Here is a 17,149-nt window from a genome sequence, read left to right on the forward strand (position 1 = left end):
AGGCTTCGCTACGTCGTCGGTACCAAGCCGGCGGCGTAGCGAACTCACACCGCCACACAGGTCGCCGTGGTGAGTTCTACGAGCTCGCACCGGCCACCGGTGAAGCAAAGAATATGTTTCACAGAAAATAAAAGCTGCTGGAATGAATAAGTTGAAATTGTCTCTTTGTGCTATGCAACCACCGTTGTCAAACGTATAGCGAGAAGGCGAGCGCCGATACGAGATAGATTGAACCAACATGCGGCCGCCGCTGCACTGCGAGCAAAAGGAACCGCGACTACGAGCCGTCGCGTTCGTTGTAAATGCATCGCTCCGTAGCTTAACGCGGATAGCGGACACCTGTTCTTTTATTGTGTGTGTAAAATAACGGCGACGAAAACTGCACAGCAGCAAACATTTTGTGATCGCGAGCTGCCGTTCGTCGTATAGCCGTGCCGTACTCCTGCGAGAGGCCTAGCGACGCCGTCGGCAACAACGCGGTATACCGGCGGGGCGGCGCGATTCTTCGCCGGTGTTGCTGAATGTGTGCTGCTGAAGCGTTCGTGCACGGCCGCTCGTGGTTCGTGTACGATTAGGTGCATTTTACATACTCACGTACTGTACTGCTAAGGCGGATACATCCCATGCGACAGAGTGCCAGCTGATAATCAAAATTCGCTCATTAAAAAGGCGTTGAATGTTAGGCGGGTTTATAGTAAAAGACGGGTGTACCTCAGTAGTATCTATAAGCCCACCACAAATATGCGCGTACGCCATGAATGTTTGGTCCATAATTACGCGGAAATGAGTGTCCCATCCGAGCTACATTGGAGGTCAAGATGTGGTGCCTATATATACTCGGTGACCAAGGTTTGGTTGTGAAGCGCGGGTGGCGAGCGGTTGTCAGTGTGAGTGTTGTATTACATTGCGAATGTTGTGTGCATGTTTGTGTACGTGTGATCGAGTTTGCGTGTTTCGATGCTAATTTAATTAAAGATTCTTTGGTGCATGGTGCGACAGCGAAAGGAATTTTTTTTTCGATGGTTATAAAAATTTACTCCCATACTTACCTGGAAAAGCTCCCCTAGGGATGTAAACAAATACTCCCCTCAGTCCATCCAAAACCTCCGCCTGGACGGAGTATATAAAACCCCCATCGGGGCGTGCGCTAGAGGACAAGTCCGTTTACTCCCATCTCGGCTTTTTTTTTTGCTTACAGTGTGGGAGCGGCCGCGAAGCCACAGCTCATTTATTTCTTGCCAGCCGCACCGCGATGCAACGATTTGCTCTGTATATTCAGACCAACACCTCCAGACTTCGAAATATTACAATATGAAGTCATAATCGCAACACATCACGGATGCAAAACTGATATATATGATCGGCATGCACAAATTGTGTATTCATTGCTGCTACGTGCTCCGCAAAAATTAACGACGTTATTGGCACTGCATAAGAAAAAGCGTGGCAGAAAGCAAAATGATCAGTGTTTGGCTGCTTTGGGTTATTAACATATTTTTCTTCACATTCGACAGGGAAACATTAAAAGTGACCATGATTTCACATATATATGTATATATCACGTATATCATGAAAATAGTGCGCATCTCCTCGTCTTTCTGTGCCAAGCTAGAATTTGTGACACATGTTTGATACTCATTAGGATAGCATCTATCGGTACCATCGAATCAGACATTCGATATTCAACGATACCAAAGCATTCTGCCGCGCATGATACTGAAAGCAGCGCGCGGCACTGGCAGAACAGTGCAGGCTCCAGTATGTGCCAGCGCACGCCAGTGAGAATTCCAGCGCCTCCAGCGCTTCCCAGTGAGCGCCAGCGTCACAGCGGCAAAGCCAGTGGCTCTACCAGTGCGGCCCAGCTCTTTCCCAGTGCTTTCACCGGAGTCCCAGTGAATTTGAGCGTATACCAGTGTTCCCAGCGCGGTCCAGAGCCAGAAAACGTACTGGTATCACGCTGGGGGTCTGGAACGGCGCTGGTTTTTGCAATAGGGCTAGAGCATGTCAGAATATTTTTTACATTCCGCCAAGCTCGGTAATTAACAAAGATTGCTTAATGAACTTTTTAAATAGTAACTCTAGAGAAGAGTTTTCAATGCAAAAGTTGTAGCGCTTGTTCAGAAGCACCGAATTTTTCAACCTGTGTTAACATTACTCCCCTGCTTAATTTTTTTCCGGCCTTTCATTAAAGCGCGCGAACTTAAAAAAAATACCACGTGACTGCCGCCAAACGCGCGGCGCTTTTAGTGCCCTCAAATGTAAGTTGAACGAATGATCAAAGGCTGCTTCGCGCACGAAGATCGATGGAAGAGGTTATCGGTGACTGCGATGGACGTTAAGCGACAGAATGGGCATACCGTTCAACAACAACAAAAAATCTTCAACGAAAAAGCGGAAGCCACGTAGCAAATGCTACATGAGACCGTAGGCAGCGTTTGGTGCAGCTAGGCATTTTTTTTTCTTTTCGCACCAATGAAGAAACACATTGGAAGGGGCGAGGGCGACAGCGTGATGAAGGACGGAGATAAAAGATGCACTCACACGTGACGGCCGCTCTTTCGTACATCTTTTGCTTTTTGTTTTTTTTTAGATGACAGGCCCCTATCATCATTTAGCGTCCATCGCAGTCACCGGTAGCCTGCTCAATCGACCTTCGTGCGCGGAGCAGCCTTTGATAATTCGTTCAACTTACATTTGAGGGCTCTAAAAGCGCCGCGCGTTAAGCGGCAGTCACGTGCTATTTTTTTTTTAAATTCGGGCGCTTTAAAGAAAGGCCTGAAAAAAATTAAGCAGGGGAGTTAGCATGGAATAAAAAATTCGATGTTTCTGAACAAGCCCCACTACTTTTGTAGTGAAAACGTTTCTCTAGAGTTATTATTTAAAGAGTTCATTAAGCAAGCTTTGTTAATTAGCAAGCCAGGCGGAATGGAAAAAAATATTCTTACATGCTCTATATGGCTCAGAACAGCACTGCATTAATTGGAGATGCGTAGCACCTATGTTTAATTTTTTATTACTTGGTGCTTTTTAGCTGGAACACCCTGTATAAGCCCAAGGCAGTCTTACCGCACATGCGCACGCAGCAATAGCTCTAAACCAAAACGTGTAACAAGGATGATAACGAATTACATACACGAAGACATGAAATCGCATTCAGATGGGTGCAGGGTCAAAGAAGTAATGAAGAAGTAAGAAGGAAAAAGAACCCAACAGAATGGAAAAAATAACTTTTAATTGAACACAATACGAAAGGGTGGAGCCCTAGTCGAGGGCCTCCCTAGCCTTACCCGCCCGTTCTACCTGGTCATTCAGCGCTTGCTGGTCGACCAGGTCCGAGCTGGAAGTCACGCCTCCCCTTGCTCCAACGTGTGCGTTGGTGTCATTTCTATGTGTTTCAGGGGCGCGTGATGCTTTAAGCGGCCCCAGGTAATGTGATGTAATGTAGGACCAGGTGCAGGAACCTTCGCAGCAGAGGCAAAAACCTCGACAGCACGTCGGAATCATGGCGTGTGATCTTGTTAAGTGGGAATAAACCCTGGTTAGAATTTTTCTCCGATTGATGGCCTCCTCTCCTGTTAGGTGTTTGTGGGGAGGGGCTTGTCGGGTAAAATGCTGAGGGTAAGAAGGTCTTTTGCGAAGTGCGTTTGCGCTGTAATTTTAGCCTCAAAAATATTCACCAACTAGACCCAAATGAAGTTTTCTTTTAGTGCCCAGAATCGACGCCAGCAGGGAACGTGAGCCGTCGCTTCACTTGCCACTGCCAAGCGCCGTATTTATTTTCTTCTCTTGAGGTCGCGCCCTCTCTGGTTTCCTTCGCCGCCCAAAAGAGGGCGCTACAGGGTTTTGGAACATATTTGTAACACAGAGCCACACATATATCCATACACATATATCTACAAACATATGTCATGTAGCATATGTACCGTATATATTCGTATATTATATACCGTACCTGTACACCCATATACGGCTCTGTTGGAACAACGCGAGCGCAAGAGTCCGAGATTTGCTGGATGGATGGATGGATGGATGCTATGAGCGTCCCCTTTGTAACGGGGCGGTGACATGTCTGCCACCAGGCTCGAAAAAAAAAAAGCTTCCTTGTTTTATGTTGGCCTAACACCTTATCTACATTGATTAAATCTATGTTATTATACCAAAAAAATATAAATTCATGGCCTATCTCTCTGCCTCTTAAGGCAGAATGACCTTATTTTTCCCCCATTATTTATTTTTGTTCTTTATCTCTACTTTTCTGCCACCAATACTCTAACCGTCTCTTACTTATTTCTATCGCGGACGTGTTCAGCTTTCCATTGTTGTCCCTAAAACCCAAGGCTTCATGTAGACTCGTGCCCACACGTATACCTGGGTGAATATCGCCACATTCAATCAGTACATGTTCCATCGTTTCCTTAGTTCCCCCGCAGCATGTACATTGTTCTTCTTCGTTACTGAATCCCGCTTTATAACTACGCGTTCTAAGGCAGCCCGACCTTGCTTCAAGCAGTAAAGCGCTTCCCCTTGAATTATCATAAAACCTTTCCCTCCTTATTTCGTTTTTTTCCCTTTCGGTAGTTACTCAGAGCCGGCTTCTTTTCCATCGCTGCCATCCAATAAGTCCTCTCCGCCTCTCTGACCTTCCGCTTAATGCTCCTTGTTGCCATATCGCCCGCACTGCTAGCCGTATATTTACTGGTAAGCCTCCTAGTTCTTTTTCTCCACTGCGTGTCAACACTTTTTCTATACAAATACCTGAAAACCTTCTCTGCCCATCTACTCTTCTTCATTTTCCTCAGCCTCTCTTCGAATCTCATTTCGCTCTGAGCTTCCCGCACTTCAAAGCCTGTCCATCCCATATCACCCTTTACAGCCTCATTTGTCGTCTTCCCGTGAGCGCCCAACGCGAGGCGGCCCACCGTCCTTTGATTTACATCCATTCCTGATTGTACCTCTGACTTCATGCACACCACTGAGTTCCCAAATGTAAGCCCCGGGACCATCATACCCTTCCACTGCCCTCGAAGCACCTCGTACCTATTGTACCCCCATATCGCTCTGTGCTTCATAATTGCAGCATTCCTCTTTCCCTTTGCTACCGATGCTTTCTCTTGTACCTCCATATATCTATCCCCCTCATTTACCCATACTCCGAGGTACTTGTACTCGCTTACCCTCGGTATTTTTTGGCCCTGTATAAAGACCGCATGGTCTTCGTGATCATTGAATACCATCAATCCACATTTTGTTGCACTAAATTCTAGTCCTAGAGCCTCACATTCCCTTCCGCATATATCTGCCAGTCGCTGTATATCATCTTGACTGTCCGCAAATAAGACAATATCATCAGCATAAAATAGACCTGGAAGCTTCTGCTCAACCATCGTGCCGACCTGTTTGTGTGACAAATTAAATCCAATGTTGCTACCTTCTAGCGCTTTTTCCATCCTCACCATGTACAGCATGAATAACAGCGGGCGCAAAGGACATCCCTGTCTCAGCCCCTTGCTAATTTCAACGCTGTCCTTGCTACTTATTCCTTCCAATTCTATACAAACTGTATTTTCTCGGTATATTTCCCTCAAAAGCTGTATACAGTCGTTACCTATGCCCACTTCTTTCAGTATACCCCACAAAATTTCCTGATTAACGTTGTCATACGCCCCGGTAATATATAGATAAGCTACGTATAAGGGCCTGTTTTCTATTTTCGATATTTCTATACACTGGGTAAGAACCAACAGATTATCGTCTAACCGCCTGTCGATTCGAAATCCATTCTGAAGTTCTCCCAAAATATCATTTTGTTCCACCCACGCTTCTATTTTTAATTTTACTGCCTGCATCGCCAACCTGTATAGCACCGATGTAATGGTTAGCGGTCTATACGATCGAATGTTATCCTTTTCTCCCCTGCCTTTTCTCCCCTGCGCAAGCGCCCCTGGCGGCTCGCGAATTTCTTGGGTCCCCAATTCTAAAGCTCCTGTTGTGTTACGACGGAGTTGGTATGCGCGCCACCCACTTGTACTATGACATAGGGTACATCGTCGACCTTGCTCGCGCACTTATTTCTTGAGGATGAGTTTTGTAGGTCTTGTGCTTTCACCGCAAAGTTTGTGTAGAAGCTATAGACTGCAAGACAGGTCACATTGCTCACTGCAGCGGCTGCATTTGTGAAAGGAGTAAGCTGCTAGCTAGAAGAGCGAAATTAAATATACGCTACAAATAATGTTTTAAGGGCAAGTCTTAGAATAACAGAGAGTTGAGCTAGTTGGTAAGTATTCATTCTAAAAAGATAGGGCGCGCAAACACGGACATAAGAAAGAAGTCAGGACACCACAAACGCCGGCAAGTCTATGTCGCAAATAAAAAAAAATAAGGGCTAGTTGAAGCAACAACTAAGCCAGTTCGCGCTCGGCCTGTGTATACCTGTGCGTTATTTTCCTGCGCCCTCCTTTGTGTTTGAGCAGCGCGCTGCAAGTGTCGAGCTGTGACAATTGTTAGTTCGCACTCGCCTTGTCTGTTTTCTTTTTCGGCGTCCTTTGTGCTTGAGCAGCTCGCAGCAAGTTTCTAGCTACTTGCCGTTCTTCCTGTTACATTCCAATTTCTTGCTGTCTCATTATTTGCTTCGCTCTTGAAGCGAAACTGACTTTTTTCCAAAGCAATTCTGATCAATGGCATGGCTCCGTGGTAGAACACCTGCTTGCCACGCAGCAGGCTTGGGTTCCAGGGTTGCCAGGGTTGGCTACATTGGGCCAATGGACGAATGACGAAGTTTCGTCCGTGAAGTGCAAGATAGTTCGTCATTCTGTACGAAATGGCCACTAAAGTCAGGAATATGTGCTTTAATCCCAGTAAATATGATTGTTAATAATATTAATAATAATCATAATATCTCGGATTTAACGTCCCGAAAGAAATTATGATTGTCAAGGATTCTTCCCGCACTTATTTACGTTTCCACCAAAAGGCTCTGGCATTTAGTCATTTTGGTGGAAACATCGAAGTTGCTTTCAGACACACGTGGCTACATTTGGCTACTTTTACTGCTCTTTGCTCAAGTTGACGTCCTTTTTGGCTAGGTTTTCCAGTTTTTTTGGCAAATTTATGTGTTGTCGACCTGGCAACCCTATGGGGTTCAATTCTCGATCGGGGAAGATTGGCATCTCTCACAATTTTTAGGTCACGGACAATGTTCATTTTTTGGTCACAACCAATGACACTGACACCGAATTTTTAACAAGCTCTTGAACGTTATTGCGTTAATATATTATATTTTGTTGGGACAAGACCAAGTTATTGTGCGTGAGCTTCAAATGCTTCAAACTTGTGTAGCCTATGAAAATCTGCCTTTCGCTAAAACTGCAACAAATATCAGTCCCTCATCCTTTCCGACATTGAGAGCTCCCGTAGGAAGTTCCCTTTGCTATCTGAAAAGCTCGAACGAAAATGAATAGCAATATTTGATTATCTGAATGTCTGCTTGCTTCCAAACGCCATGATGTTGTGTTTATAAACGTGAAATTTGCTACAAATGGCGTGATCAAATAAGGTATTTACGTATTTATTTTTACATACTTTGTCCCCGACAGAGCTTTTTCACATGCAGTACTCTCGTCATATGAATGAAAGAAAAAACGATGTGTTATCAAAAGAAGTACACACTAGAATATAAGAAGCGCAAATCAATGAGAAAGTTGACTGCCTGTTGTCAACCTGTGATCACAGACTTTCCGCGGGCAGACAGCTAGTACCACTACTGAAACACGAAAGACCATTGAACATCGAACGTCGGTGGAGCGAACGTTTCGATAAGAGGACTTGACCATTGTCCATGACGTAATTGTGTACAAATGCACAATTTTCTGCAACCCTTGCTAGATCATGGTTGTTTTACAATTTAAGTATGTAACTGATTTTAACTAAGGCACGATAAGGTCCACCACACAGCGCTCCAAAAACAAAACGCTCATTTTCAAAACCAGACTATTATAAACATCAACTGCCATGCACAGTAGTGAACGCAGGGAAGCACAAAGGCATGCACGAAGAAAATCACCATAACAAAACAAATTCATGATCGCAGACTGCCATAAACTATCAAGAGCCACCTCTGCTGCAAGAAAACCAACTCATTAGGCGACAATGCTGTCGATGGCTTGTCAAAGCACAAGTCACCAAGGGTGTCAAAAAGTTCAGCTTGAACAATCAGACGGGTGGTCTATTTTTTATATAGACCAACCATGTCAGTGTTGTGAAACATCCATGTTGTTTTCACTATTCATCAGAGAGCCCATATTGCGACCCTTGTGAATTGCGCGTTTGGATGAGAGTGAGCAAGGTGTATATCAACATGCTGCTAAGGAAGACAGTTACTTCCGTCACGAAGGCAAGTTCACGTGTCGGAATTATGGTTCCAGCCATATGTGTGCACGAGGGGGCCAGGGGGGCAAACCCCCGCCCCTGGTCACCTAAGGGGGGCGCAAACTATTCCCATAGATATACTGAGTCGGACCTGCACCGTCATTATCTAAAGAGCAGGGTTACGACCACGCAGGTTTCCGCCAATAACGTCGGCCAAAGGTCCCTGACGTTTCATTCCAAGAACTGTGTACTTCCCAGCTTTCCTTCAGAGAACCCAGGTACCAATGGCACGTCATTGTGAGAAGCACGTCATCATTGTTTTTTCATCCATTGTGAAGCATGTTGTCCTTTGAAGAAGACCAACGGGGCGAAGAGGAGGGGGGTGCTGCGATGCAGCTTTGCCCTCCGCCCCCCTTATTGGGGAACCTTGCGCACCCCTATGGTTCCAGTCACATTCCTTGGTCAACGAATTTGTAGCGTTAGCTACACTGGCTGAGGCGGAGCAGTTTCGCGTGGCACTTCGAGAGCCGTGCTGCGCATGCACGAGGAGCAGTGACGTCACACGGTGCACAGCTGGCTCCCCGGAGCCGCCGCCGCAAACGCCTCGCCGGTCTTGCGCATTACCAGAGGAGTGAGGTCACAGCCCCGGCGCGCGCCCAGCTGCGCGCCTCCACTGCGCAGTGGCCGTTTGACGCTGCGCCGGAGCCGCTTGATAGCGCCTCTCATTTCGCGCATGCGCAGACGTATCAGTGGGGATATACATATAGCGAGGTGAAGGAAGAGGGAAAGAAAAACGGAAGGACAGAGAGGTTAGCCAGTTGTCAGACCGGCTGGCTGGCGTTTGCCAGTGTGGTGTAGCTATGGAGAAGGAGAGCCCAAATGCTGCTAAGCGGCGCAGAAAACGGAAACGCTTAAAAACCAGGAAAGCTAAAAATAATCAGCTGTACCTTAGCTAACTCTACGCATATCCTGGTATAGCCAAGCTAAGCCAGTGCAATTTTTTTCATTTCCCTAGCCTCTATGTTCGTTCGAACCTCTGTCATTTTATGGGTTGCCATTTATAGAGTTGGCATCTTATTGTCAAGAGAAGGAAGCTGAACTTGGAGACGTTATTCCGTGCAACCGTACTTGTTGCGTATACTTCGTGTTGGCTGCAAGTGATCCGATGTTTTCACTGAACGCCAAAACGGGGTTGGATTGGAAGAATTGACAGCAACGTTTCCTCTATACTTAGGGTTAGAAAAGGCGAAGCAATGAATAAAATAATCATGAGGATGTCACCAGCGCATCATTTACACCAAGCTATTCTATACATATTTTAGTGGCTCTTGCATTAGGTATTTGTTATGTTTGCCGCTCATAAGTCGATCCTGCGGAAGAGACGGCGCGGCACTGTACGTCGTACAAAGCTTCTTTCTCGGCTCTCTCGGCATGGTCTTTGACTGTGCAATTATCAACGAAAGCAAACTGGAGGGAGCAGCTCGCTCCCACGATGCCCCCAGGGGTTCCAGGTACGCGACCGTTCTCAGAGGTCGGCTCTTCGGGATTACAGCCCGAATGTGTGGGAAAATGAGGAGAGCAAACATCTCCTGCTCTGTGCTGTCGCTCGAGGCAACAGCATGCTTGACCACAGCAATGACCGACATGCGCTTTGGGCGCGCTGACGGCAAGGCAGGGGGAGTCACAACAATGCGCGGTCCTAATGCGGGAAACGCGAGGACACGCAAATTGTCTTTCCGGAACCGTCTTGACTACCGTCACCGGGGGTTCGACTCGATGAGCGTGAGAAACGGCGCGAATGCCTCAGGTGTGCGATACAGATGTATTGCAACCGTGGGAACTCCTGAGAGTGTGGGGTAAAGAGAGAGTCATGATGGGAAAGAGTGCCAAAACACCTGTCTGCGCTGTAAAGACACTGCTGTCGAGATTAAGGACAGCCCAGTAGGGAGTTGCTTAATCTGAGGATAAACAGATTGGATAACAGAAGGTTGAGGCGGACCAGCAGTGGCCACCTCCCCTTTTCTTTGTTACCGCAAGGTACTTAAGACTGGACGGATTTCGTTTCCCTTCAGTCTAGGCTGTAATCACTTAACTGATAGATCAGTAAGACTCCGTACGATGCAACTTCTGTCTGGGCCGTAACCACTTGGTGGTCGAACAGTGAGACTCGGTTCTTCGTATGTAGTAACAGTGTCCTAGGCTCTAACTTAAGAAAAGTTAAGTAGAAGAGTAAGGTACTGTTGATGTCTATGTTATCATCAGTGTGCTTCGGCAAGATGTACATATGACTGTAAATATTTCGCTGCAATATACCTTCAAGTTTTTATTACCTCCAACCTGCCTCCTGCTTCATCGACGTCGATCATCTCCTTGACGGGACTTGAATCCACATCAAGGAGAAAACGAACAAGGAAAAAACATAACTGTATTCTTAAAATATTTTGGTACACCGCTCGCTGCGAGCAGCAAGTGAGATGCAAAAATCCAACCAGCTCCGCTTCGCTGACACTGCTGAAACAGCAAAGCTGCTCGCATTCTCTTCGCCAGGCTAGCACATTTGTGTGTTTTGCAAGTCTTTCGGATATGTTGCATCACTGTTCTCTATTAAACACTCTTTGTTAAGCCTTGAGCTGACAGTATAGTTTTATTGCATCTTGGCCATACCACTATTATACAGAGGTTGACAAAGAAGCTTCAACTGTTGCCTTCTTCATATAGCGTGGACCAGTGGTGGGTAGTGGGATTTACCCACTTTCTGGGGCACATACCTGTTTAGGATGATAATTTTCTGATAGGCCGCACAGTGGCACATATCCGTGTGATGACGAGTTTTCTTCATTTCTTTTTTTGGTGAAGTAGTGGTGGGTAGTGTCATTTACCCAATTTCCGTGGCACATAACCATTGACGAGTTTTCTTCCCCATTTTAATGGACCTGTGGAGAGCAGTGGGATATATCAAATTTCTGTGACACATACCCGTTTATAATCAGCATTACCACGGCCCCGGATATGAACGCGCCTCGAATAAAAACAGCTTCGCTGTTATATGTTGTGCTTCCTGTCACGAAGATTGATTGACCATATGAGGCAAAGAACGAGCGCTTAAAATTAAGTATATCAGAGTACTTGTATTCATCTCAATCGAAATACGGCCACCTTGGCCGGCAATGCCATCACTATGATGTGTGTGGCGCTGTATTAATTAGCATTATTCGCTACATGTGCACAAAATACAAAGTGTATTTGTGTTGCAATCTGTAGTTACAGTCTGGCTGCTAAGTTTGATTGCATTTGTATAAACAACGCTACACTTCACAGTTACAAGTAGCATAACTCTGTGACAACTCAATTGAATATCCGCAACTCAAATCATTGTAACTTAGCCCTGATTTCAAGACTTTCTTTTTGTTTGTAGAAACAAAGGATTATTGCTCATTTGTTATGCTACATCAGCACGGCTTGAAATTAACATTAATCAATCTGGCTCCACAGTAATGGTGGTTTACAGAGAGTTGAATCATATAAACGAAAAAAATATTTTTGTAAAAGTGAGTAACACTATGCATTGAAAATATTCAATATAACATGTTGTTATTTTCTTGCAGTACGTGTTTTTTCAAGAGCAGCCATGCGGCAAAGAAAACGATAAGCTACGCCTGTGTGCAAGTGCTAACAGTTTACGCTTGCTAGCATTTTTGCCGCCGAAATGTTTTGGTTTCAAATTTTTCTCCCTTACCCCGTTAATATTCCCGTAAAGAATTTCAGCCTGCATTGCCCAAATTTGAAGAAGCCCGCGCACACCTTGCCTTTCCTCGTGCTTTACTTGTCGAAACACAGATGGCGACATTCGTCCATGGAGGAGGTGTAGCGACCAGAGTTCTCATATTCAGAGAATTTGCGTCGCGGAATATTCCACATGTATTCTCCAAAACGGCTTTTTTAACAATAAAACATGAGTCACTTTGAACAAGAAATGGGCGTCTAATTACATATCTTTTTCTGTTTCTCTTTTTTTTACTCAAGTACCGACAGGACCCACTACCGGCATTATATAAGGGGTGATATAAAACAGAACAAAATCTTTGCAGAGAAACGATTGTTGCACGTGGTTATTACCATAGACCTGCGCACTAGACGGCAGGCGGGAAGGAAGGACGCCCCCCCCCCCTAACCATCTCAAGCGGCGCAAAGTTTGCCCCATACATTTACTAAGTTGAAACTGTCCCGCCATTGTTTAAGGGAACACTAAAGAGCAAGACGATTTTTCTCGTATTCGTAGACTGCTCTTTCACGATACGAAAAACGCCACGCACGCAGCGAGAAAACGCTTAGTAAGCGAGAAATCGCGCAAAAAGAAAATGTGGGCGGCGACGCCACCTTGAACTTCCCGCACCATTCGCCGCAACGTCACATATTTTGACGGCGCCCACTAGGGCCTACGTGGTTCCTTAACGGTAAAATGAAGCACACTGTCCTCTGAGAGGGCCATAGAGTTAGGAAAACAAGTTTGAGGAAATTAAGTTGAGCCAATGGCGCAAAAGTACGATAAATACGCTTTGAAATTCCTGGCGTCACGCGTAGAGATTTCAGCGCGAAATTTAAAAATGAAACTTTGAACTTCCTTTTCTCCTTTATTAATACAGCTATGATGGTGAAATTAGCGACATTATAGTTCTCAAAGTACAATTTATCAATCCAAACCGGTTCATTGTTTCTCTTTAGTGGCCCTTTAAAGCCGACGATCAAAGGGAAGCCGTTGCGGAAAGTATACAATCGCTTCATTTTCTTTTTTGCGTCTACTACGATGCTTGTTTTCTTTCAAACGCGGCCAGCGAGGGGGGGGGGGGGGCTATGGTGAGACCTTGATCTCCTCTAATGGTGAACCTTGCGCACGCTTATGGTTAACACAGTGCTATGGTACAGTAGTCTGTGAAACGCAATGACAAGCCAAAGGCTATAACAAGAGCAAGCAATGGAAGAAGCAAGGTTGTTACTTAACGTTACAGGATTCCAAATACGTTAGCAATGCTGAATTAAAGAAGGCTGAGTTATTGTGGCAATTCTAGAAAATTAGTAGACTGTGTATCTTGACTCATGAATGCACGTGACACCTCCGTGTTTCATAATATACGATGATTTCTTTTGAAACCTGAGCAGAGGAATGTGACTGGGTTCAAATAAAAAAAAAACATCGCTGATCCCTTCGTCATAGAAATCGATATAACACTAAAGTGAAAGGTGCCTAACAAAAGTAGTGCTATTATGTAGTGATATATGAGCTTATACAATCTATTTTGGTATTTGGCAGCTATAGCACCGTTTGACGTAGATGCACCCACGTTGACGGCTAGTGACCAGGGCGTAGGCAGAAATTTTTTTCGGGGGGGGGGGGGGGTGGCACCTCCTTGATTTGAAGTGGGGGCCAGGCAGGCATATGTGGTCGAGTGTCATTTTGTGCTCTGTATGCCATGGAAAAAAATTGCGGGGCGGGGGGGGAACGGGCCCGGTGTGCCACCCCCTTGCTACGCCACTGCTAGTGGCATATCTTCATCGCGTCTACTAATGCCCATGATCATGATTTAACCAAAGCGGTAGCTTAAGTTGTTAACATATGCCTGGACACAACGTATCATGAATCCCGCACGAAGATTACATCAGCAAGCACATCCTCTTCAAAGCATCGTCAGTTAAAGAGAAACGGCACGGTGTGCACTCTCGAGAAATAAGGTAACCTGGGCCTCTGTTCATGTGTTCATGCATACACTACCACACTGCGCTTCAGCAACACTGTAGGCAGAAGTTCGTAGCTTCAGCCGCGAGCGAGCCAGGCGTTCCACATCCCGCTGGCCCTTGTCTCGCTCTACCAAGGCGCAACATTCACAAGACGACATCGTTGCCTTTCGGCAGCGCTTATTGCAGCACTTTTATTAGTCTGTGTTATTGCACTCGAAGCAGTCGGTGGCGGAGAAACACCGTTGGTGCATGTGGAAGGTTCTCTGCTCCGAGAACGAACGCCACACGCTAACGCGAAGCGAAAGGCAAAGAACGTAACTACGTCTAGGGCGACTCACCAATGCCAGCGCGGCCAGTGTTCTTGGCTGGTATCGAGACGCTTTAACCATGACCTCCGAGATTGTGCGCAATCTGGGAGGTCATGCTTTAGCTGCGTCGTAGCCGAATCTTTCTCTATGCACGCTGGTAAATGTCAAGACGCATTACATCACCTCGCTGACAGACAGTGGCACCGCCCCGCCCCACCTAGCCCCGCCAACGGAGAGCACCATGCGAGGGAAAATGTGTGTGAGAGATATCATGTGCGTTTGTGGAGTGTCCTGCATGTGCGTCGGTGGCCTAGTCGGTAAAGCGCCGGCCGCTTATCGTCACGGAGCGAGAGGTTGTAGATTCGATTCCCGGCGGAGGAACTTTTTCTTATAGCTTTTTTCTTTCTCATCCATTAGCGTCCAAATTATCAACCTCATATCCGTGACGGAAATACGTCACTGAAGTCTTAGTGGACCGAGGCATCAACACCTTCGGGTTTAAGGAAATGACTGCGGCTTAGCTCGGCTAGGCCCGGTTATGCAAGCGAAAGCTTGTTTACTTGGTTATGCTTGTTCACCCTCGAAGCCGAAGCACAGTTTGCCAACCGAACGAACGATGGTCGAACGTTGCGTACTGCGTGCACTCATTACACTCATGCGTTTGGCATAAAAAAGGCGATACTCTATGAAACCAAGAGAACAGGCAATATAAACCTGTGAAGGTGCATGAAGGTACAGCTTCAAGAGCCGTAAGCTGTACAAACGGATCCACGGAGGCACCATGCAGGCACAATCAGCGATGACGTCATGACGGGCGTTAATGAATGAATGAATGAAATAATTAATTAAGGGCAAGAAAGGGCAAGGTGATAATCTACATCGATGTTGTTCACATATAAAAAAGGACGCTGAAAATTATAGTCCATGTTCCAATTTATTAGCAAGAATTTATTACAAGCTTTTCTACAAAATATGTTTTGCAGCTGTACCAAGCGCCACAATGTTGTCGTGGCGTCTTTAGATTTGGAGTTACGACATTATTTGAACAATCCGTTCGGTGCTGTGCAGCTGGCGAAGTGACTCGGATATTGTGCGAACTTATCTGTTTCTTTGAAAAATAATCTACGCAAATCCACATTATTCTTCGTTCCTCAAAAGGGATGAACTGCTTTCGCAAAATCGCAGTATATATACTGGCGCTTTTGACGGCAAATTTCGTTAAGTAGCTTGTACACCGCGGCAATATATTTCAAAGCATCATGCGAGCAAAACTGCGGGTCTTTTATTCTGATTGTACTAGTTCTCTTTTTGGCATCAGTGTCTCTATAGCATTTTTTTATTTTCTATTCATGACTGAATCAATCAAATACCTTTACTGAGTGCCCTGCGAATCGATGGGATCGGCCTGGATCCCGCCTAGGCTTCGCGCTAGGGTTGCTCGCCCTTGGGGGCTTCCTCGGCTCGCTGGACGGCCCAGAGTTTATGCTCCATGTCCGGGCTGAGCAACGCAGACTCCCGCGCACGGAGGCTGTCGCTGTTTAATGCTGCATCACGGCTATTGTTTATCATGCCTGGACGTTCCCATATGACATGTTCTAAAGTGGCTGTAGGGTCGTAATGTCTGCACTTGTCTGTCGTGTATAAATCTGTGTGTAATATGTGCATGATAGCTGGACTCAGGGAGGATCGGTTTTCAACTGTCACCATTCGACAGGCTGTTTCTTGCTTCCTTTCGGGTGAACCGGTGGGAATGTACGCCTCTGCAATCTCTGGCGTACTGTAATTTCGTGCAGTGTGGTCATTCTATCTTCCCACTCCCACTCGTCGGTATTCCCTGGGGCGGGACTAATTTGACTTTTTTTTCACACAGGGCCTGTGCGGCGCAAAATCATAAAGAAAATAATAATTAGGGAGCAAGAACCATCGAGAACACAAGATATTCTAGTGCCATATTAGACTAGCCATCTTGATTCTGAATATGATTTCGCATTCATTTAGTCACAGTAATAGGAAAACGGCTTCTTTAATACTATGCTCCACGGGAAACAAACATATAGAAACAAGCGGGGCTCGTATTTAGAGGTGAATGCTTAAAGTTTAGCTAAAATGGACTTCCACAACTAACGAAAATTGAAGACAACAAAGAAGGCAAGTGTTTTATTCAAATACGCCCTGGCATTACAAGACACAGCGCGTCCGCTGCCGTACTCGAATTACGTTAGAGTACAAACTATTACAGGCTAGCACGTATGGCGCAAAAACACTCGGTTTTGCTTTATTTCACAAGTAGATGTGTATACACGCATTAGATCTACTTCCCTCTTGCCCATGGATGGTAGTAGCCATACCAATTTGTTCTTGGGCAAGTAGTTATGCCTGGGCACGATTGAGCGTCCCAGCTTCTCCAACCGACATGTTCGCGTCTGTTTCGTGCTTTGAGCCATCTGTACAGCGGCATGAAGTACTCCAGGAGTGGTCCAGCATCCAGGTCTCGTGTCTTCCCTCTGGTTAAAATCTCCAGAACTTCGGGCCAGGGCTTCGAAGACCCCATCTCCATGACATGTCTGCGCGTAGAAATGAGGCATCACGTATTTGCCGTAGACATTCATGCGTCATTTACGACCGACTAAGTAATATGAGGATAAGGTCATGACGGCCCAAACGATCGAATTTACTTCCTTGACCTAAATAGTTACACTAACGAAGCTTTTTGTGCACTCATGAGCTTAGTTATATGAAAGTGG

General features: G+C 45.8%; 1 protein-coding gene across 1 annotated transcript in view; it reads right to left on the reverse strand.

The window, feature by feature from the left end:
* Positions 1 to 16,655: 16,655 nt before the first annotated feature.
* The window catches only part of LOC119399541 (angiotensin-converting enzyme), a 65,075-nt gene continuing 64,581 nt past the window's right edge, over positions 16,656 to 17,149 (reverse strand). Inside the window, exon 14 of the mRNA XM_037666351.2 lies at positions 16,656 to 16,969. Within this exon, the coding sequence (XP_037522279.1) occupies positions 16,717 to 16,969 (253 nt within the window). The 3' untranslated portion in view covers positions 16,656 to 16,716. The remainder of the gene's footprint in view (positions 16,970 to 17,149) is intronic.

Source organism: Rhipicephalus sanguineus, chromosome 7, assembly GCF_013339695.2.
Source record: "Rhipicephalus sanguineus isolate Rsan-2018 chromosome 7, BIME_Rsan_1.4, whole genome shotgun sequence".
Taxonomy (NCBI): Eukaryota; Metazoa; Arthropoda; class Arachnida; order Ixodida; family Ixodidae; genus Rhipicephalus; species Rhipicephalus sanguineus.